The sequence below is a fragment of the Elephas maximus genome, chromosome 5 (genome assembly GCF_024166365.1).
Source record: "Elephas maximus indicus isolate mEleMax1 chromosome 5, mEleMax1 primary haplotype, whole genome shotgun sequence".
Lineage (NCBI taxonomy): Eukaryota > Metazoa > Chordata > Mammalia > Proboscidea > Elephantidae > Elephas > Elephas maximus.
Window position 1 is genome coordinate 42,271,589 of NC_064823.1, and position 23,328 is coordinate 42,294,916.

General features: G+C 36.5%; 1 protein-coding gene across 1 annotated transcript in view; it reads left to right on the forward strand.

The window, feature by feature from the left end:
- The window catches only part of COL25A1 (collagen type XXV alpha 1 chain), a 535,067-nt gene that overhangs the window by 402,336 nt on the left and 109,403 nt on the right, over positions 1–23,328 (forward strand). Inside the window, exons 11-12 of the mRNA XM_049885528.1 lie at positions 13,176–13,202; positions 15,449–15,493. Coding sequence (XP_049741485.1) covers positions 13,176–13,202; positions 15,449–15,493 — 72 coding nt within the window. The remainder of the gene's footprint in view (positions 1–13,175; positions 13,203–15,448; positions 15,494–23,328) is intronic.

Below are 23,328 nucleotides of genomic sequence, written 5' to 3' on the forward strand. Positions count from 1 at the left end.
TAAAGCAAATTGAACTATTTTTAAAGATGTACAATCCTTTTTCAAAAGAAAACTTCAATAATATTTAGAAAAGTAGACAAACCATAAGTGTACAACTCAGTGACTTTTCACAAAGTGAATGTAACTGTGTAACCACAAGCCAGATCAAGAAATAGAATGTTATCATAACCCAGAAGCTCCCCTTAGCCCGGAGTCACCATCCACCCTTCCCCAATTAACCGTCATTCTGACTATCACCGTAGATTAGTTTTACCTCTTTTTAATTTATATTAATAAAATCATACTGTATGTACATGTTTATGTCTGGCAACTTTCATTCTACATTATATTTGTGAGATCATCCATTTCTGTTTTAATAGCCTTCACAGCTGGTTAAAAAAAAAAAAAAAAAAGGAGGAAGAACCTTACTTCCTTGACTTCCCAGTTAAAACGACATCACTTAGCGATAAGTGAATGAACCCTCTCTCTGACCTTGGGCAAGTCACTTAACCTCTTAATGTCTCTTCTGTAAGGAAATGATAATGATACCCTCTCTGCCTGCCTTATAAAGTTGCCAAAGACAAGTGCAATAAATTAGGGGAAAGTACTTTAAAACATATAATGAAGAACTATAGGAGTATGTTATTATTATTATCACTCAGTTGTTCTCTCTAGAGTAAATTACAGGTGAACGTAGATTTAGATACCAGATGTATTCCTGGAAAGTTCTGTATGAATCAAATTTTCATAAATCAATGTATCTTAAAGGTACTGGGGAATTTGGCTATTTAAAGCAATCCTATTCAGTCTTTTTGTAAAGCAATAGAGCTCTCTAATTCCTCTTCCCAACAAACTGAATTTTTATATCTTATAGTTGCTTAAGGTGACATATTTCTATGATTTAAAGCAACAATCATTTTTTTTAAAATCGCATTTATGTTTAACTTGAGTAGCACCTTTATCGTTTAGCCCATCTAAAAGAGAGAAAAGGATACTTGGAACTGTAATTGTAGACAATTTTTAAGAGGAGAGAAATTGCTTTAGAAATTTTCTTGCAAATGTGAACTCTGTGTGTGTGTTTGCTTTAACTCCAAGTCTGGCAGGGAGAGAGGTACATTGTCCCAGTAGTTCCACTTTCAGAACTACTTAAGGGTGTATAAGTGTTATCTGTGATCCTTTTCGCTGATCTATAAAATGTAGGTAATAATTCTATTCTGCCTCCCTCCCTGGGTAATGATGAGAAGCACTAAAACAATAATAATATGAAAATGTTTATGAACTACGAAGAGTTGCATAAATGAGACGCATTACCGTTAAAACAAATGTCCGGTGACACACTTGGCACACAGAGACTACTCTGTGGGACGTAAGGGCCGAGTAAGTCTGATAATAGATATCAATTAAGTTATATTGTATCAAATACTGTAACTGATAGTGCAACTTATTTCTTTTGTCTTATTTGGGGCTTTGCAAGCTTTTTTTTCCCCCTTCTTATGAATCATACCATATTACACTATCAGGTTTTCATAGCACTCTCCTCACAGACCAGTTAAAACAAAGAAATGGTAATAAATGCCACCACTTTGATCTTTTCCACAGTATGTAAAATCTGCTACATTTGTTTATGTCATGGAGGAATTTTTGCTTACCGGAGAGTTTTGAGAGGCACTAGGGAGTTTTAAAAAATTTGAAATGCCTCTGATGATGACATGAAGAAGCCAGGAACGATCTAAAATTAGCTCTTACAAAACTGTTCATGAGCGTGTCAGGTGGGGAATTAGTTTCGTAATCCAGGATATATATTTTATATTGCAAAAATAATCATCTGAGGATTAACAGCATCTATGACAGAATAAAAAAGAAGACCTGCAGCTCAGGCGGTTCCACATTTATTTAATCCTGCTGTGCGTCTATTCTGTAAACACGACCTTCGGGTCTTCTGAGAAGTTCAGGATGGGATTTTAAAAGACAGATCTTGAGCTTAAATAAATTGGTCTCCATCTTAATAAGGAGAGAACTGCTCTTTCTTATGAAACTAGACCAAAGGATTAAGCCAAAGACTGACTACGCTTGGAAGTGCTAAAGTTATGAACCCTAGCTTAAGTGAGCTTTATTTTTTAGTTCTTTGGAAGTTTAAATAGTTACTAAGTCGTATTTTTTGAAAATATCTTTCCTTTTGATATCCTTAACTCTTTCTTACTTTGTAGTAGAAGTTCTCGAAAAAATTTTTAAAAAGGTAGATTTTTTTTTTTTAATATACCAACTAGTCCCAGTTTTTTGGATATTATTTTTTGGTCTAAAGTGTCTAGATCTCCTAAACCAAATCATTTTTCATACTCTAAAACTTTTTCTTCTTCCCTCTGCCCCACCCTATATGTACAAACTCTACAATGTACCCATTAATCTCTTTCGGAATTACAGGAGTACTTAAAATGTTACTCATTAGGCACTGGGGGTATCTGAGGGTTCATACCTCAGAAAAATTTTGCTATTGTTGTCCCTTAAAGTGAATTTTGGACTTGTGTAATTTTAGTTTATTTTAATTTTGCCTGCAGACCCACTTAATACATTCTGGGCCAAGAGAATATAATGCTTTTTATGTTAATTAATAATGTAAGCATAAATAACGGCTTCTGCTTCATTTAAAATAAAATATAAAGAACTGATATGTGAAGATTTGCTTTAAATTTAGTCCTCTACAATACATTGCTGTCTCACAGATTTTATAAAACGCATCACTTAGTTGTACTTGGCTCCGTCGGCTTTCTTGACCAGCATACATAAAGACAACTGCAGACTTCTCTTCCAGATCCGGTCTGGCAGAGAGAGCAAAAGCGTAATCCTTCAGATCACAAATAACAAAAATGACCAGAATCATCTCAGCGTATTTATTTATTAGACTAGATTTAACAATGAAATCTTGTTTGGTTCAACTGCGTGGACTTGTTATGTGCACTGCCTGCTGCGATGCCTTAGCAACTGTCCAAAGGCTTTATTGTCCTCACCAAATCTGATTGTCCATGAAGTACATGTAAATAGAACCAGCCCTTCCCACCTCCTTGGCGTTTTTGTCCAGAGCCTGCAATCCTTTGTTTTCCAACAGACTGAGAGCAAGTAGGCGAATAATTCCTTCTCTTTCTGTTCCCAACTGACTGGCCCTTCGGGTGGCCCAGCGCAAGGGAACTCTCTCCTTTTCCATTCCTGGGTGCACGGACTTTTACAGAGGTGTCTAAAGGCCACTTTAGTGTAGTAATGGAGAGGAACATTTGACTGTCATAGAACCTGGGTCTGTCTCCTAGAAACACAAAGCAGACTTTTGGGGGAGCATTTTTTTATAGTGATTTAGAAGCACGATCAATTTATGTAAATAAAAAGTAGTCTAAGAGACTATGTAGATGATTCTGTTTGTATTCTCCTTTCATTATTTCTTTTTTTGTTTTCCAAAAGACCTGTGAATCAGCTCTATTTTAACTGTCTTTACACTGGTTCTAGTTCAAGGTCTAATAAACTCTATCAAATTGGACAAATTATTGAAGATATTTAGGCCCCTGAGCCCTCGTCTATAAAAAGTGGTGAAACTGAATAACATCCTGTCATTCTACCATGTTTTCATCCGAAATGCCCAGAAACATGTTGTATACCCATTTATCATGTTGTGTATACACCTACATAGGCTATAAAGAATGAAAAACAGTGAACCATAGTTCTATATTAAGAATTAATGGAAGGTTAATTCTTAATTCTACTTAATTCTACCTCAAAACTGTATAGTCAACTTCTCTAAATCCAACCTACTATAGCCGTAACACTGCAATAATATCACTCTTGTATGAGGATATTAACAAAATTATAATTAATCTCTTTCACCACATTCTCAAGTCTTATTAGACTAAGAAGAAACTTTTCAGAATAATGGTTGGCCCATGTAAGGTCTGTGCTTTACATTTGCAGGGTCTAGGACAAGAGTACTGATGAAAGACACAATATGTCTAAATATTTAAAAGTTATGAATCAAGCTAATAAACTGTTACATAAAATATGCTCTATCCTCTAGTCTTGATGAATATATCCTCACGATGACTTGGAACATTTCAAATCTAGTATTCTTGCACTCTTTGGAGGTCCAAACCAGAGCGTGGCAGCCTGAAGAGATCTGTGATCATTCTCAGCCCCTGGCCCCTGGCCTGCTCCCCTTCCCTCCTATACCTGCCTCTATCTTTCAGCTTTGGAAGAGTCAGGCTCTCACATGTATATGTTCTTGAATGCCCACGGGACCAAATTCTACCCATACCACCCTCTATCCTTCTAAAATATCCATTTCTTTGCCCCTTCTTCCAGTTAATTGCTGCACACACCAGTGGTGTGGTCTGCCTTTGGAAGAACAAGAGCTGTGAGAGGCAACACGAAGTCCTTGAAGCATGCTCAGGTCATTGGGGTAGAGAAATGGTTAAGAGCTTGGCTGCTAACCAAAAGGTCAGCAGTTTGAATCCACCAGCTGTTCCTTGGAAATCCTCTGAGGCTATTCTACTCTGACCTATAGGGTAGCTGTGTGTTGGAATCAATTTGACGGTGCTGGGTTTGTTTTTTTGGTTTTTTAACACCCAAGGCACAGTCCAAGGTGGTGGGGGGTGGGCTAAAAGTGGGCATGTTCCTTTGATCTCATGGACTCCTAATCCCATGAGGAGAAGTGTGACAGAGAAGAGCTCTCTAAAGCCTGGACCCAAGGAAAGGGCCTTCTTTCCCAGGTCAAGAGGAGTACAGGTTCCATGTGTTGTGTGGAGTTTTTAAAAAATAACCTACTTCAATCACCTCCTTGGAGAACACTTCACAGACACACACACACACACACACACACAGAGAGATACAGATACACACTTCCCTAAGCTATGCCAGAAGCTGTCTTTTCCCTTCCTCCACAGCATTTATCACATCATGTCATAATTGTGCTTGGTACGTAGGCTGTTCAGTAAACTGAATGACATGAATCAATCAATAAATCATGTATTAATACAAAGGAATCACCTTTATATTTATCTCCCAACTGATGACGTTGCTTCCCAGGGTAGGATTCAGAAAAACTAAAGCAAATCCATTGCTGTCAAGTTGATTCTGACTCATAGTGATCCTATAGGACAGAGTAGAACCACCCCATAGAGTTTCCAAGGAGTGGCTGGTGGATTTGAACTGCTGACCTTTTGAGTAACAGCTATAGCTCTTAACCACTGTGCCACCAGAACTCCAGGGTAGGATTAAAAAAGGCAGGATAAATCCGATAGAATTACTACAAAGCTGCTTTTTTTCCTATATCTTCTTATATCATTCATGTAGTATTGATTATTTAGATTCTATGCATGCTTATGAATATGCATAGCATAATTAAAGACTGATTTTCATAAGGACAGTGGAAATGTAATTGCATCAATTCACAGTCACACTATGTGGCAATTTTTTAAGTAGGACGTAAAAGATGTAGAAGAAATTCTCGAAATCATCTAGTTTCCTACTTAACAGATGAAGAAACAGCATCAGAGTGAATAAGTAACTTGTCCGAGGTTAGTGGCAGAACTAGACTAGAATCCAGTTCACATGATTGTAGACTTACATGGTCTATAATCTAGATATCCATTGCCCAGTACATTAGCCAGAAGCTCCCCATGGCTATTGAAATTTAAATTAATTAAAATGAAATAAAAATTCAGTTCCTCAGTTGCTCTAGCCACATTTCAAGTGCACACTAGCTACATATGGTAAGTGGCCACCATATTGGATTGAGCAACAGAACATTTTCATCATTTCAGAAAGTTCTATTGGACAGCACTCGTCTAGATAGAAAATAGATCTCAGTAGTATATGAGTATATATTATAGCCTTAAATGTAAGTAAGGCCTTATTTTGTTAATCCCGGGATATTTAAATTTTAGCAGCCAGTGTTTTTAGCATTGTTGGTATAAAATAGCAAAAGCACTTACACTTTACTCAATAGAAATATTTTTCCTGAGTGTAATGTAGGATGATAGGCCTTTGTGAACCATAAATTTGTTTCCTTTATGGTACACGAGGGAAGTATGGTTAATCACAGAGGGCAGAGGAAGCCTGTTAATTTTTCTTTCTTTCTGGGTCATTTCCACTTTGGGTTCAGCAACAAGAAACCATTTATTAAATATTTAGAAGTGATAAAGTGAGCTTATTTCTGTCCTGGGTATCTGGTGGGAGATGATACTGAGCCTCTGTTTTGGGACCTGATCAGAACATAGATTCTCAAATATCTAGATCTGTCTTTAATCTGCTGGTAGTATTTAACATTCAACATGCAGTCTTGGGTTCTGGTTTTGTCAAGTGGTGAGAAAAATGTATAACTTCTTTAATTTCCTGAGCTTTAAGAGACCTCCCTAAAAGAGGTCACAACCCCATGATTTCCAGAAACCAATAAATGAATCATCCGGGCTTAATATTTTCCCCCCAAAAAGTCAGAGCATGAGATAGAGATGTCAGGAAGAGTTTACTCTTTAAAAAATAAAAATAATTATTTCATTTAAAACTTTTTTCATTGAATGTTCATGAATAAATATAATGACACTCCATCTTATTGACAGACTCTAAATGAGACTTGTTTTAGAGACACTTTTTTAAATAAGAGAATTATGGAGTGATAATATTTTAAAAATCCCAGATATTTAAAGGGAAACAACTGCCTCAAAACTGAGAGTACTTTCCAGTGATAGCAGTATGATAGTTTGAGTGGTAAAATAATGTATGAAATACAGTAAATGGAAGTTGATCCTTTTTATTTTCATTCATTTTTTCAATTTAGTCTATTTATTTAGTAGGCATTGAGTTATGTGCTAGCCTTGCTCTTGAGGAAATCACTGCCTAGTCAAGTGGATTTAAAAAAATATGTAAACATATTAAAATATAGCCACTTTAACTGTGCTAGAGAAACACAGAGGTTGAAAACAAGCTCTGTCTGGGTGCGTTGGAGAAGGCTCACAAAGGAAGTGAGTTATGACTGCTGAGCCTAAAGAATGATCAAGAACTTCACATGAGGACTAATAGGAGAGAGGCATGGACTGTTAGGGAAAATATAAATGATTAAGTGTGACTGAAGACAGAGTCCATGAAAGACTTGAAACAAGAGCTGAAGCTCTCCCATCTCGGCACTGTGCCCTTTTTCACTTGTTTATGCTGTGATTCTTCATACCCAGGTCAACTAAAACATTGGCTTTTAGATTGAAAATGCTTTAGCACTCTCACTTATATGCTAAACCTTTCCCAATAGTTTCTAGTTTGACATTTCCACACACTTAAGCTATGAAATCTGAATCTTGTAAAACATTTAAATTATACTCCAGACATACATATAATAGCAGCTAGAGTTTATGTTTCTTAACCTTCCCACATCGAACATCCAAGTAGAACATGGAATTTTATGTAAGTGCACATTAAATGATACCTTCTTAAGTAAGACAAATTTCCATTATTTGTTTCGAATTTCCTCTTACTCTTTATAAACCAGGTTTTTATATTTTCTAATGTTATGATGCTTTTGTCGGGGATAATATCTTTCAAGAAATTGTAATCAAAGTCTGTTGCATCAAACCCTTGAGAAAGTTTGATACTAACGTTTTATGGCTCCATAAGTTAGATTATATGCGTTATCATTCTTCCCTATGGAACCAGACTTTTTAAAAGTATTTTCTTCATTTTGCCTAACTTTTATTAAATCATGGAAAAATTCTTAATTCAAAAAGGAAATAATTTTAAATGGCTTAAAAGTTTGGAGCTTTTATCCTCCCATTCACAGGTGGACCACTTCTTTTTTGTTCCCTGTATTTTTTATTACAGAAGCTGGTTGTATATTCTTGTATCCAGCAATGACCAGCAGCTTTCAGAGCCTCAGATTTTACTGTTAGCCATCAGGGACAGAACAGGAACTCTGTCCGCCCCGTACTCACACAGAACATCATTTCCTAATAGCAGGCAACCAGAGCTTGCCTTAAAACATCTCCCAAGAGGCATCCTAAAGCACATCATTTAGAAACTCTGCATCCTGTTTAGGTAATTAATACCTCAATCACATTTGTGCTAACTTTGGTAGTGTCAGAAAAAATTACTTAATTTTTTTTTTTTTCCATTCTATGATCCATCAAGCAAAAGGCTTTTTTTCTTTTTTTCCTTTCCCTTAAACACACTGGAAAGTGCAGCCAATGCTTAATGGTTAAGCATCATCCATTTCTTAACTGTCTGTTTTGAAGATTAACTTGGATTGATAATTCACCCTACTGTTTGCATGATGACTTTCTGAAGTGTGTTGGAGGCCTTGGATCTACATCCACATGCACAACAATACCGCGTGACTAAGATGATTTTGGAAACCCTGGTGGCTTGGTGGTTAAGAGCTACGTCTGCTAACCAAAAGGTCAGCAGTTCAAATCCACCAGGTGCTCCTTGGGAACTCTATAGGGCAGTTCTACTCTGTCCTGTAGGTTTACTGTGAGTAGGAATTGACTCAACAGCAATGGGTTTAAGATGATTTTTGCCTTGCTGTTTTAATATAGAAGCCATGAACTAAATTCCTCCACTCAGTTTTGCACGTAGAGGTAATTTGGAGGGTATTAGAATAAACCAGTACAGTTAGAATGACCAAAAAGAAAGAAAAATCTTACCTTTCTTATTTTGAGACACTATTGTCTAAGGTGTAAGAAAAAAACAACATGCATTATGTATTTTTTTATTCATTCTTACTATTTTCATCATACTCAAAGTCAACACCATTGTGCTTACAGCCATCTACAAGGCCTTCAAACATGCTCTCCCTTCCTCATCCCTACCCCCATCTCCTGCTCCTCTCTTATAGACTCCTCACTGTTCTTTGAACAGACTTAACACGTGCCACTTCTGGCCTTAGCATTTTCTGTTCCCTCACCTGGAACATTCTTCCCCTTCCCATATGCATGGCTCTCTACCTGATGTCCTTCAGAGCTTTGGTTAAGGGTCACTGTATCAGTGAGGCCTTCACTGACCTTCCCCCAATTTAAAATACTACCACATCTACCTCTCCTCCCTTTTTGCTTTAGCACTTGCCACCTGACCCAACTTCACATTTCACTTGTCTACTTGTTTACTGTCTGTCTGCTTTCACTAGAATATAAAGTCTAGGGGGACATGCATTTTTGTTTACTTTGGTCACTGCTGTATCCCAAGCACCTCGAATATTGCCTGGTCCTCAGTGAGCACTCAAAAACTGTTAAGTGAATGAATAAATGGAAAAACTCGAAAGGATTTACTGAGTAATTTACATGTGCAGGCCAAGATAAAAGACACTTAGAGTGAAGAAAGCAGTAACCTGACAATCACAGTACTGTGTGGTAAGTTCCATGAAAATGTGCCGTCATAGTGATACTTTGGAGAACAGAAGAAGGGGCCCTAATGCCAAGGGAGTGTTGGGGGTGGGAAGTCACTGAGTTCTGAATTATTCAATGGGTAGGGGAGAGAAGACCAGAGAGAAGAAAGCCTATTAGAGGCAGAACCAGCGGTGCAGCAGTATATAGATATGGAAGCAGGGCGGGTGTGACAAACCACAGTTATTACTGAGGCTTGGACTGTGGAAACCCAGAGGAAAGGAATGAACCCATTAGCCTTTTAGGATGCTTGTTCAGGCAGCAGAGTGGCCATTAGGTGGATGTCACATTAGGCAGGTGAGGTGAGACGAGGATTTGAACAAGGACGTAGCAATGCAGTTGGAGAAGAGGGCCGGACTGAAGAGAGATTCTTGAGGGAGAAGTAAGGAATCATCTTGAGGGAGAAGTAAGGAATCATTCTTAGGCTTGAGTAACCTGCCTTTGGTAAAGGCAATCATCAACATGGGGGCTGTCATGTTTCTTTAACTTTCTTGCTCACCGTATGCTGAACATTGTACATAATCATTAGAAATGGAATCCAGCAAAGGTGGGAAAAACAGAAAAGAAAATCACTACGCACTACGTAATTTCTTACTTGCTTACAAGTTTTTATGTTAACTTTACATAGCTCTCCATAGTCTTTCTAAACAATCACGAAAATATTGGTGTAAAGTATTGTCTGCAGATTAGTGGTTACTTCATACTTAGATTTTTTCAGTGGCTCATTTGATGTTCATTATACAAAATTCTTCAATGAAAAAGTTCATACATTTTAGATCATCCAGAACGTGTATCAGTCGCATAAAGTATGTGCTAATATCAATGTGCCTGCCAAGGAAATGTCTAAGAAAGGGGCACTTCAGTGGTTAATAAAAATGGGCTAAAAAGATCATGACTCTGATTTTGGAAAGCCATTTGATCTAAACTTGTTAAATCACGAGGATATAATATGAACATGGAATCGTTTTAGAAATCTGGGGCCGCTAGGATAATTGACTTTAATTTTAGGAATAATAAGTGTGAAGCACTGATTTGACTAGTAAACAGTGAACTTAGAACATTCTTTATGTTGTTATGCAGGCTGAAAATATAAATACGTTTAAGAAAAAATAGATTAAAGGACTAAATGGTTCTTTGACATTTTCCCATTATTTTAAAAGTCTGTATTTGTACTAGAAGCCACAAGATGATTGAAATGTAGACATTTTAACCAACTGATGGCAAAATACCCTAAGTTCAGAATCAGTTTTCAAGCAGTGAAGGTTTAGTTGGTAAGCTTACGTTTAATGACCACAATGTTACAGATATATGATGGGATTTTAATCTAAAGATGCTCAAAACACATTCGTAGAAGTAAAATCTTGATCAGTAAAATAGGTGTATAGTGTGTGTTTGTGTGTGTGTACTTATATATATGCCTGAGTCTTGTATTCAGTTCTTCTTTACCCCGACTTCCCTCTTAGTAATAGACAGCATTGTCTTTGATATGCTACCGTTTTTCCTGCCAGGGAGATCAAAGAAGTATATGCACGTTTTTGGTAGCTGAGAATATATGCTTGGTAATACGGTTATGGATAATCTATGACATGTGTTCACCATTCAAAACTAGGGGTTTTTATTTTGGGAGTTTAACAAAAATAGTAGTAATTTCCTAACAGGGAAGAAAAATATTATATTTCTTTATGACCATCCTCTGACTTTCATAAATTTTGTGCCAAAATATACAACTAATATAATTTTATGCATTTAAGAATTGTGAGTACTAAGTCTCAGATTTTAGGTGTTCATTCAACACAGAACAAAATAGAAAATACTAGGTGTGTTAGTCTCAAGTCAAAACACTTGATTTAAAATTTGCTCTTATTTTCATATAAAATATTCCATTCCGTGGTTATACACATAACAAAAGATCGAATTTTAGTAAACAGTATTTCTGTATGTGGTAAAGTTAGGTTTACGATGAGAAACAAACCTTTGTGAGTTGAACATTACAGTCTCAGTCTAAACATTGAATTAATGTGTTTTTTTGTTATATGATTTCCTTTCTAACATAAATATTTTAAGAAATAAAGACTCTAGAGATACTTGGGAAAATGGAATCAGAGATAATGATAAAAACCAAGCCTGTTCTCCACTCTCAGATCTGCTATCACCACAGACTCTAAATTCTGCCCTTACTTAGCATAAACATTCATTTCCCAAACAATATACCCAAGTGAGGAGATGATTAAACATGTTTACGTGCTGAGGGGAAGGAACCAGTGGAGAGGGGGAGGTTCTGATAAGGATGCAGGGGATAATTGATGGAGAAAGATCCCTAAGGGGGAAGGCAAGGATGAATTCCAGAGTCCGCCAGATGAATTCATCCTGTATAAGAGACTCTTCTTCCTTCCTCAGTAGGAAGGAGGTTCACATGGATTGGTGAGGGACAAGATGTTGAGGGAATTTTACACCTGATAGTCTCTAGTTTCTTGGCAAAATCTAAAACAGAAAGAATTTAGGAAGGAGTGAGATGGGTAGGGTGAATGTCTGACCACACAGATATGCCAGATAACAAGCTCATTAAAAATTTGGTTGATTGAATAAATCAAATAGGTAGAATTGCATAGCGTACTTTTAATAACCTAAAGCTGATTGTCTCAGGAAACTGTTGGTCTTCCTGTGAGGGTTACAAAATAACTTGTGGGGAGCAGATTCCCTGAATGTTCCTAAACATGGTGCATTTTTTATGAAAAATTATGCATGACCAATTTTCCCACTGACCACCCTAGTGTTTTATTTAATGTTACTGAATATGTATGCAAGATGCTGATTAACTGAAATGTCACACATTGAAAATAAGGTAGCCATTGTTTAAGTGTAATGAAGTAAAGAGCTTTCTACATGAAATGGTGGAGTGTCTACAACTCCAATAAAATATATTATAATTGAATATATTTTTGAAAAAAATTGGGGAAAGTGCTTAATATTTTCATTTAAAAATGGACATGAATATTCAGAATATTCTTTTCTGCAAATACTCATGGAAGACAGTCCCAAAGTTGTGTCCCTCTCTAAATAAAGCTGACAGAATCCTGACACTGACTTTTGGTTGAAAAGTTGCCAAATATCAGAACTGCCACATTTCCATTGTATGTGTAAATATCCTCATTCATCTCCCTAAATATTGTGTTTCTTTTTTCCCCTCAGCATCAACATCTAAGCAACAGCTGGCAGCATCTTCTGTTCTCTTTTCCGGTCCACACTAGGTGCCTGAGTTGATGTTGGCATCTCCTAGTTTGTAAACAAGTTTTTGTGTAGATCAGTGGACACATTTTGTAGGAGGAAGAAAAAGAACAAAACACACCTCTTTGTAATGTTGTTCAATTATTTCCTTTGCAAATCTGCTTACTGAACTTCCGAAGATGCAGAAGAAATATAACGTGTTGGTTTGCTAGGGAACTGCACCGCCTTTTAGCTGATTCTAGCAACAACTCCAGCTTTTAAATGAGATCGATGTGATAGGTTTGGTATTTGAAGAAACAGATGCACTTGGAATGACAACGATTTGTTTTAAAGGAAAAAAAAAAAATCACAATCCTACCACATATGCTTAATGGCTGTCAAAAGAAAGCAAGAGAGAAAAAAAGACCCATTGTGTGTTTCTAACTGAAATTTTTGTTTTCCCTGATGTACAAAACATCAGCAGATTGCAGTTCAACAAAGAGTAGCATATAAAATAAGATCATTTTAATTGGTCATTTAAGCTTAACTGGTGACAGTAGTATGTTAATTGATTTTTTTTTTTTTCTTCTATAGGGTCCTCTGGGCCCTCCAGGACAAAAGGTAGAGTATAAACAAAAATACCGTGAAAGTAATTATACTTCCATTGCTTCATGGCTAGCATAAGAAGTGAATGGAATTAGCTACTGTAAGTCATGCTGAATCAGTTGGTCTGGTTTGTACATTCTGCTTTCTCAAAAATGCAGTTGTACAATGTGACCCATTAGATTTCTAATCAACTCCATTATATATATTAAAAAAAATCAATACCTACAGAGTAGACTTTTCAATCTGTGCTGTACTTGTAGGTTACTGAATTTTAATTCAAATACCGGTAGAACATTGAAACCAAACTTAAAATGTGAAGGGTCATATGAGATTGCAAATTGAATGCATGGCCTTGCTCAAATATATGATTGTGAAATGACCATAGAACTGACCAGAATAAGGAATGTAAGTACTGCTTGGTTGGCCGTATTCAAGTGGCTCTATAGTGTCTTCCTTTGCTGAGGTAGCCTGAAAAGTGGCTTCCTGCTTGTCATGTCAATGTTATTCACAGTCATCAGACTCAGCCATTACATTCTGATGGAGAGTCTTCTCTAAGACTCCTAAAATTACACCAATACTACAGTATGAAATATACCAATAGCAGGTAGATGGCTGTTTGCCAACAAAATATCACTAAGTCCCCACTCCCCATTATGCCTCCCACAGAGGGGAAAAAGGATATTTAACCTACAGAAATCTAAAGAAAACAATTGTATTTTAACAGGTGGAAAAGTGATTATTATTTATCGTTGGAATCCATCAAAGATAGAGACTTCTTATCCCCCAAGCATTGGGCATGTGACATCTGTTGAAACATAATCCTACAAACCAAGTAAAAGCCAATGAGTTGTGAGACACCTTGTGTGTAGGAACACTTAGTCCTTCGCAATAATGTCTCTATTAGGCATAGTGTGAAATTGTAAAGCTACCCTAATCCACATGCAACCAGGATAAAATTACTGCTTCAGGCCTCAGGAAGTCCTTTAATGACCCACTCAATATAATCATTGAACACAGTAAGGAAGTTGCCATCTCAATTTGTTTTGCATGTAAATACTATTTTAATAATTGTTTTCAATTATTACTAGACATTTAATAGCATACGTCTATTAAGAAAAGCCTGTTTTCTAATTTTAGAAAAAGAATGAACACATTGTATTTAAAAATGGTTTCTCCAGACCCTGGAAAGGAGGTCTAACGGAGGGAAATGACATCACTGTTTGAAAGCATTTGCTCATGTTTCTGTGCCTAGTTAAATGTCGTAGATTTTCTCAAGTAGTAATTAGCTTTCTATTCTCATCTCACCCTATCTGTATGCAACCATTCATACTCACTTCAGTATGTGCACACATACACAAAACAGATTTTTTTGGACAGAGTTGTATTGTTCCTGATCAGTATTTAACATTTGTGGCACATTTTCTAGTCAACTTCGGAAGACATATTCACACTCCAATGGCTTAAATATACCTCCTGAAAGCACAGGGGGAAATGCTTCAAATACAACAAAGTTAGGTTTACAACATTGGCCTTTCACTTGATTAAGTGGAACGAGGTATTATTATTTCAATTACTTTTCATTTTAGAATATTTAAACTCAGCTCAAAAAAATTCAATATTACTGTCACTGCTAGGCTTTTTCCAGATGGAACTAAATCTATTTGTTAAAAGCACCAAAATTTAGAGCCGTGTGGCCTTCTGATAGATATGATCTCAATTTATGATGTGATTTAAAAAAAAAAAAATCATATTAAGTCTACATTTAGAAACAAGGTTAAATTTTAACTCTAGTTTTTCTGGGGAAGCTTAACATGTCTATATTATTATATATTTGAACATAGTATAAGAGCTGAGAAACACAGTCTCCCAAACATAACCTGCAGTATATTTTTAGATAAAAGTCTGTATAAGCTGGGGAAATATCCCTCCATTAACATACATAAACAGCTCATTGCCATCAAGCCGTTTCTGACTCATAGCAAACCTATAGGACAGAGTAGAACTGTCCCATAGGGTTTCCAGGGAGTGGCTGGTGGATTCGACCTACTGACCTTTTGGTTAGCAGCCATAGCTCTTAACCACTGTGCACCAGGGCACCACTAACATACATAGTAACGTTTTTATAGGTGTAAGATAATATAGTAGAGTGGGATGTTTTAACAAGGTAAAATTATGATCGGCATAACTAATGCAATATAAACTTAGAATTGAAATATTTTGTGATTATGATGTTCACTTAGTGTTGTCATGTGTCTCCTTAGGGTTCTATTGGAGAGCCTGGCATTCCAGGGATGAATGGGCAAAAGGTGAGTTCTAGAGAGTATAGTATTTTTGATAATTTGAAGAGCAGTTAAAATCACAAAATTATTCTAATCAGTAATGTTAGTAACAATTTTATATGCTTATTAAAATACAATATATACTTCTGAAATATAGGAAAATTATGGTACAGATGATCAAAGTAGTTTAATTTTTAAAGCTGACTGAAATGGAAACTCTTCATGTAGTTTTCCATTATAGGTATTTTGGATATATTACTTTTTGATATGTATGAGATACAGTTATATCTTTCTCATAAATACATACAGAGTAGAGATAATGTTGTTTAACATTGGTTATGATTAAAATGTACTCTAGGTTATTCTTGTCATGATGAAATTAATATGTTTTATTTCTTTGGTTATCAAAGTTATTCTTACAGAGGGAACTTATTGGGCCAGAATCCAGAAGCAAGCACTTTCAACTGTTAAGTAAAATTGGGATTTATTTAAGTAGACTTGTCAGTTCTGGTACTGCACGTCTACTGTACTGTTAATAATGAGGGGAAAAAGTAAAGGAAAAAAAACTACAACTCTACCTACGCGTATCTATGGTTGTGTACATTAATACCTGGAACATACTGGTGAGCTGGAGTAAGCACCTAGCGTTATCCCACAGATGGGTCTGATATCCTGTGCTCCCCAACAGCGCTGACCAGCTCTTCAATCTGGAACCTCTACAGAGACCAGGAAAGCCTTGTGGCAGCTAACAAAGCCACTCACTGGAGCAGTCCACCAGAAGCCAGAGAGCTGAGCTAGGGACTTTCCTGTCCCTGGCAGGGCTCTTGGTCTGGCTTGGCCCTTTGAAAGCCTGTGACCCATTAGCTTGTCTTCCCAGGATTTTTTGTTTTTGTTTGTTTGTTTTTAAGTCCAAGTGCCTTGGACTGTATTCTGAAATCATAAGACAGAATAAGTCTATGCATGACCTTTTCTATCTTGTCCATCTTTTCCACCTTGTTCTTTTCTATCAACAAGACATGGGAGCTTGGCTGCTAACCAAATGGTTGACAGTAGGAATCCACCAGCTTCTCCTTTGAAACTCTGTGGGGCAGTTCTAATTTCCTATAGGGTCACTATGAGTTGGAATTGACTCGATAGCAACATGTTTGGGTATTTTTTTTGTATCACAATTTTAAACCCACTGAGCAGTTAAGAGCATACGACTGTCTCTTAGAGACTGTGGGAATTTTGGCAAAGTCCTTGAATTCTAGGGGCCTCGGTTTTCTCATCTGTAAAAGAGACAATAGCAGAGAATGATGAGAATGTACACAAAGCCCTTATGATACTGTTTGGTATTATCACTGTCAAGCTTTTTCTTCTCATTTTAGTGAAATTTTAGAAGTTTGATTAACCTATGTTTTGAAAGAGACTCTGTGTTTCCAGAATTACTCAATTCCATATTAAAGTTCTCAACCAAGGCTAATGGTATTCTAGGGTCCGCAAACCGAACACTGTACACTTATCAGTAGTTAACTGCCCATGCTTCAGCTCCATTTTTCCACTTAGTAAAATGCATATCCATTTGCTTCACAAATCCTGGTAACAAGAGGACATAAAGTTCTGTTTAGAACATTGAAGAAAGCATGAAAGAAAACACACAAAAAATTGAAAGCATATTAATTCTAAGATGAATTTTAAAATGATACAAATCGAGATAATATTTAGAAGAGACAAAGTATGGACATTGCATTGATGTAGTTTTTAATATTGGTTAAAAACAAAACTTATATGCCCTAAGGTTAATGTGTTTCTTGTTTTCTTTTTTCAACTTTGAGACAATCATGAAAATTTATAGAAGGCTTTAACCTTGAAACAAAACAACTTTAAAACTGTCAAATACACTCTTATGAAGACAGCGTAGTCTTTGTATTTGCAAAGGAAGTATGCAATTTCCTCGGGAAGAGGAAGGAATGTGACATTTTCTTGTCCTAGTCACCAAGTTTAAATTATATTGCAAGGAAATAGTTAATATTTATAGTTTATGTCTTATTATACATGTTTGTGGCATTTTGAAAGTGTTTTCTGTAAAGCCTAGGGAAACTAAATGATTTCACACTTTCATGAAGGTGTTAACACAATTTAGCTTAAATTTCTTTTGCCTATTCCATAGAACTTCACCTAAAAGTTTGTGTATGGAATTTTGGTTAACCCAAGTCACCAACATTTTTAACATCTGCTGCGTCATCTTTAGGAAAATAAAGTTAAAAAAAAAAAAAAAAAGACTCTAAGTTGGCTTCACGGACACAGCAGGTTTTGTACACAGTAAAAACAAAGTTGGGAATAGAGTTAATAATTCTATTCTTACAACACGTGAAATGTGTTTTGGACTTCTACGATTTGTCTTCCAAGAAGAAAGCTTACGTGACATAATGTTTTCTAACAACACCACCACCTCGATGTCCTTAAGCTGTTTTGGGAAACTTTTTTGTTTTTTCCCGATTTCACTTTTACTGAAGAAGTACTTTTAATGTGTAGAAAATAAGTTTCAGTTAATGGTTAAGGGAGAATATAATTTCTCAACCATCAGAAAAATGGAAAATAACAACCAGGAAATAAAAAGATTTTTCTCATTTGTTTGAAAAAAGAAAGAAAATTAAACCATTTAAGAGAACCTTTGTTTTTCACTGGAACACTTTCCCGTCCATTCGGACTGACAAAATGTGTGATTGGCTTTGGCCAGTGAACTTGGTGGTGACTTTTGATACTCATTTTCATTTAGGTTATGGTTACCTTGACTGCTAATCTGAATATTTAAGGGTTTTTCAATGATCTTCCAGTTTTCAGATTTTATTAGGAAGGAAAACTTACAGAAGCAGTTACGTATCCTTAAACTCCAATGTAGCATCACAACCTACAAGGGACTATTAAGCATCCTTCTTGAACAGTAGGAGGCAGTCTGGTCCCTTGCAAATAGCATGGTCTCTGCAGCCAGAGAGAGAATGCTTCATAGCCTTGTCTGGGCAAGTTACTTAACATCTCTAAGCCCGGGGTTTAGCCTCGGGTTTAAATTGCAGATACGAAACTTGCAGTATTGACTAGGTAATGTATCTAAAGTGAACACTGTGTAACAGGTGCTGAATAAATGCCATCAGGTATGTGTATTAGTATTATCACACCTTAAGATAAGTGTTTCAGCAAATGAGCCCTAGGCTTATGCTGAAGCATGGAACAGAACTCAGTTGAATTTATAATAGAAGAAAACGGATAGGCAGAATTACACACAAAAGTAGACAGTTTCCTCCACCCCCCCTCCAAGTACTGGGTAAGTATGGGATGTTGTTGTTGTTAGGAGCCCTGGAGTCAGTTCTGACTTATAGGACCCTATGCACAACAGATTGAAACACTGCCTGGTCCTGTGCCATCCTCACAATCGTTGTTACGCTTGAGCCCATAGTTGGAACCACTGTTATCAATCCACCTCGTTGAAGGTCTTCCTCTTTGCCGCCGACCCTCTACTTTACCAAGCATGATGCCCTCCTCCAGGGCCTGGTCCTTCCTGATAATATATCCAAAGTAAGAGAGACGAAGTCTCACTATTCTCTCTTCTAAGGAGCATTCTGGTTGTACTTCTTCCAAGAGACGCTTCTTCGTTCTTCTCGCAGTCCATGGTATATTCAATATTCTTTGCCAACACCACAATTCAAAGGCGCCAGTTCTTCTTCGGTCTTCCTTATTCATTGTCTCGCTTTTGCATGCATTTGAGGTGATTCAAAACACCATGGCATGGGTCAGGCACACCTTAGTCCTCAAGGTTACGTCTTTGCCTTTCCACACTTTAAAGAGGTCTTTTGAAGCCGAGTTGCCCAGTGCGATGCGTCTTTTGATTTCTTGACTGCTGTTTCATGGGTGTTGGTTGTGAATCCAAGTAAAATGAAATCCTTGACAACCTCAATCTTTTCTCCATTTTTCATACTTTTGCTTATTGGTCCAGTTTTGAGGATTTTTGTTTTCTTCCTATTTTTTTTCCTATTGAGGTGAAATCCATCCTGAAGGCTGTGGTCTTTGATCTTCATCAGTAAATGTTCAAGTCCTCTTCACTTTCAGCACACAAGGTTGTGCTGTCTGCATTATATGGGTTGTTAATGAGTCTTCCTCCAATCCTGATGCCCCGTTCTTCTTCATATAGTCCAGCTTCTCGGATTATTTGCTCAGCATACAGATTGAATAGGTATGGTGAAAGGATACAACAGGGGCACACACCTTTCTTGACTTTAAACCATGCCGTATCCCCTTGTTCTGTTCAAACGACAGCCTCCTGATCCATGTGCAGATGCCTCATGAGCACAAGTAAGCATTCCAGGATTCCTATTCTCCACAATGTTATCCATAATTTGTTACAATCCACACAGTTGGAGACCTTAGCATAGTCAAAACACAGGTAAACATCTTTCTGGTATTCTCTGCAAAATGGAAAGGAGAAAGACACATCTCTCATTATTTCAAAAGCTCAGTCACCAGCATGGGGTGGAGCACAGTGGTCAAGTCAGGATGCTCTGAGCCCTGCCATCTTGTGGGTAGCCTAAGAAGGACGCTTTTCCTCTCTGGGCTCAAGGGGCTTTGCTTATAAAATCAAAGAGGGGCTGTGCTAATTTATACCTAAAAAAATAAAAAAAATTTTAGTCCCTAAGAAATACTGCAAGCCCACAAAAAAAGCTAGTTCCCAGTTCAACCAGCTTCTAGCACCCTCTGTTTCCAATTCTGAAAGGTGTTGTTCAGACTTGTTTGCAACAGCCAAAGCAGCAGGTTTAATGCTAAGTCTCACCTAAAAATATGAAATGTGACCCTCTTCTTCTCTGGCTGTTGTATTGGAGATTTTTTTATTATTATTATTCTAATGAATAGATTTTGTAATATTTTAAAAGTATAATTAACATTTTATTTGTGCTCCATAATATTTTCTGTCTTACACACACAGACTAAAAAATGAATATCTGAATATTTGTAGTCAAATCCTACTTCAGATACACTGGAGAAGTAAGTTAATTAAAATAATTTTGTGAGAGAAGCATTTTTTAAACTGAAGAATGCTTTGGAAAAATAAATTGCTGCCTACAATTTTTCTTTGTAGACATGTCTGAACACCAAAAATCTAAACTCTTAATAGCTGTTATTGAAACCCTGTATTTTTCTACTTATTTCCAATTAATTGGCCTTCCTAAGCATGAATCACCATATTGATAATTTGAACAGTAAATAGTACCCAACACTGTGCAAATGCCATGGAAGAGAAGAGCTGGGGATGGAGAAAGGGTAGGTGAGAGGTCTCATTTGTACAATTTTAATTTCACATCCTTGTCTCTTTATTACCATGAAAATAATGTTAAAGTATTCAGGATCAAAAACAAATCCCATTGTCTAAGCAACTAGAATTTTTCTGAGGTCCTAGAGTCATAGGGATTGTTTGTAAGGCAAAAGATAAATATCAAATCATCTTGCTTTATGTATTTTCAAATGTTTTCTAGAATTTCTTCTTACTGTTAAAACTTCAAAATATAATTTAAAAATTGATATCAGATCTGTCACCTATAAATTATTCATGATAGCTATGTGATTTTTAAATAACATTAAATTTTAACTATTTTATAGTTATGCATTTGAAATTCCTTTTCATCTCTAATACATGGGTCTCACAGTTCTTCACTGACATTTATCCTTACTGCTTACTTCTAATGGCATTTTTATTGTAAGTGTATTTAGAGAGCAGGGAAATTGAAGCTCTCAGACCTCCAAAGCGTAAGCCATTTATTCAAGTCTATACAGTGGACTGACTATACACTGAATCCAATACTTTTTATTCCTGATCCTCTTCTGTAACCACTAAATGAGCTTTTTTCTTTTGCTATCTTAACTTCATCATTTTCAAAGTCTAAATTCTGGAAGAATTTTCATGTACTGTAAGTCTGTTTTCTGGTTAGTTAGCTTACAATTTTTCTGCATGAGAAGTAGAATTTACCCAGTGATCTGTTATCCAGTGTGTGTGTTTATATATATATATATGGAAACTCTGGTAGCGTAGTGGTTAAGTGCTACAGGTGCTAATCAAGAGGTCAGCAGTTCAAATCCGCCAGGCGCTCCTTGGAAACTCTACGGGGCAGTTCTACTCTGTCTTATAGGGTCACTGTGAGTCAGAATCGACTCAACGGCAGTGGGTTTGGGGTTTTATATATATATAAATATATACATTATAAATATTATATGTATTATTAATATATATATATACTTTTCCCATTTAAACATTAGAGTAAAGGAAGTGATTAATTTCTGATTCAGGATTACTTAATAGTTCAACGAAAGTCTCTTAACAATTCAATTCTTTTTGGGGATTAAAGGTGGGAAGTTAATTTTTAAAAGGTTTCTATCTTTTTAAGGTAGCAGTTGTGTAGATTTGAATTTTAAGAATACTTGACTTCTTTTCTCTAGTAACTATAAGAATAGGATTCATTCTTCCTTCTTAAGGAAGCATCATCGTTTTCCTGTATCACGATATTTCATAAAAGTCAAATCCTTTTATCCCTGAGTGTGAGTCACGCTTTCTCAGGCATTTTTATACATGAACTTACTCTTGAAGAGACTTTTCACTCAATTTTACTTGCTAAGCACAACAAAAGATATTTCTCTTCTTTGTACAATTGATATTAAGTTCCTTTACTGGGGAATAAAAAGTTAGTTGAAAGGGGTAATTTAATGCTGGCTTGAAATAAAACAATTATAGTACAATTTTCTTAAAACCACTTTCCCCCACCCGACTTTATTTAGGCATGTGACTATAAAATTTAATATATGTTATCGTTCTAGTAAATGAAAATGTCGGAGGAGGGCGAGAATGAAAAGTCGTGTGACTGTGATTGGTGAGACCCAGGGGTAAGAGGAAGGGAAGCTCCTCATAGGCTACTGCCAGACAGACAAACCCAGAAATAAAGCAGATGTGTTTGAAAGAACTATGACATCATGAAATCCATTTGTTTTCAGTTTAAATTTAAAAGACACTATATTTTATAGACAGGGTCACAAAAATATGGATTCATTATATTTTATTATGTTTCATATATAATCTGGAAAAGCTATTTTTACAACTTCTCTTAAATGTATTCATTGGTCCATTTACTGATTTTTTCAGTCATTTATTCAGCCTTTACTACCAAGTGACAGGGACCATCTAGGCATTGAGGTTAAAGTTGCTTCTGACCTTATGAAATTTCCAGTGTGTTGGAGGATATGGACATTAACCCAGTGCCATCAAGTCGATTCCTAAGTGAACGATTACACTAATCCAGGAGTCCCTGGGTGGTGCAAATGGTTAACTGCCCAACTACTAACCAAAAGGTTGGTGGTTCAGACCCCCCTAGACTCACCTGGGAAGGAAGGCCTGGTGATCTGCTTCCAAAAGGTGACAGCCTTGAAAACCGTATGGAGAGCAGGTCTGCTGTGTAACACAGGAGGTCACCGTGAGTCAGAATCAACTTGACAACAACTGGATTTTTTTCACACTAAAAGCTGTTAAATTACAATGCTGCTAAGTGCCCTGACAAAGAATCGCAGGGCAGCTCAGCCTGGTATGAACAGTCAGGGGATGTTTCCCTGAATAAGTGGTTGTAGATAAGACTTAAAGAATGAACAAAGTTAGTAAGGGGAAGAGAACTGATACTATGCTGCAGTATTTTTACAAATTGAGTTATGTACAGACTTGGTCTTAGAATTTTATTTCTAAAACATCATCTTATTAACCATAAATGAGTTGACTGGATTCCGACTCATGGGCACTCCATGTGTGTCAGAGTAGACCTGTGCTCCACAGCGTTTGCTTTGGCTGATTTCTTGGAAGT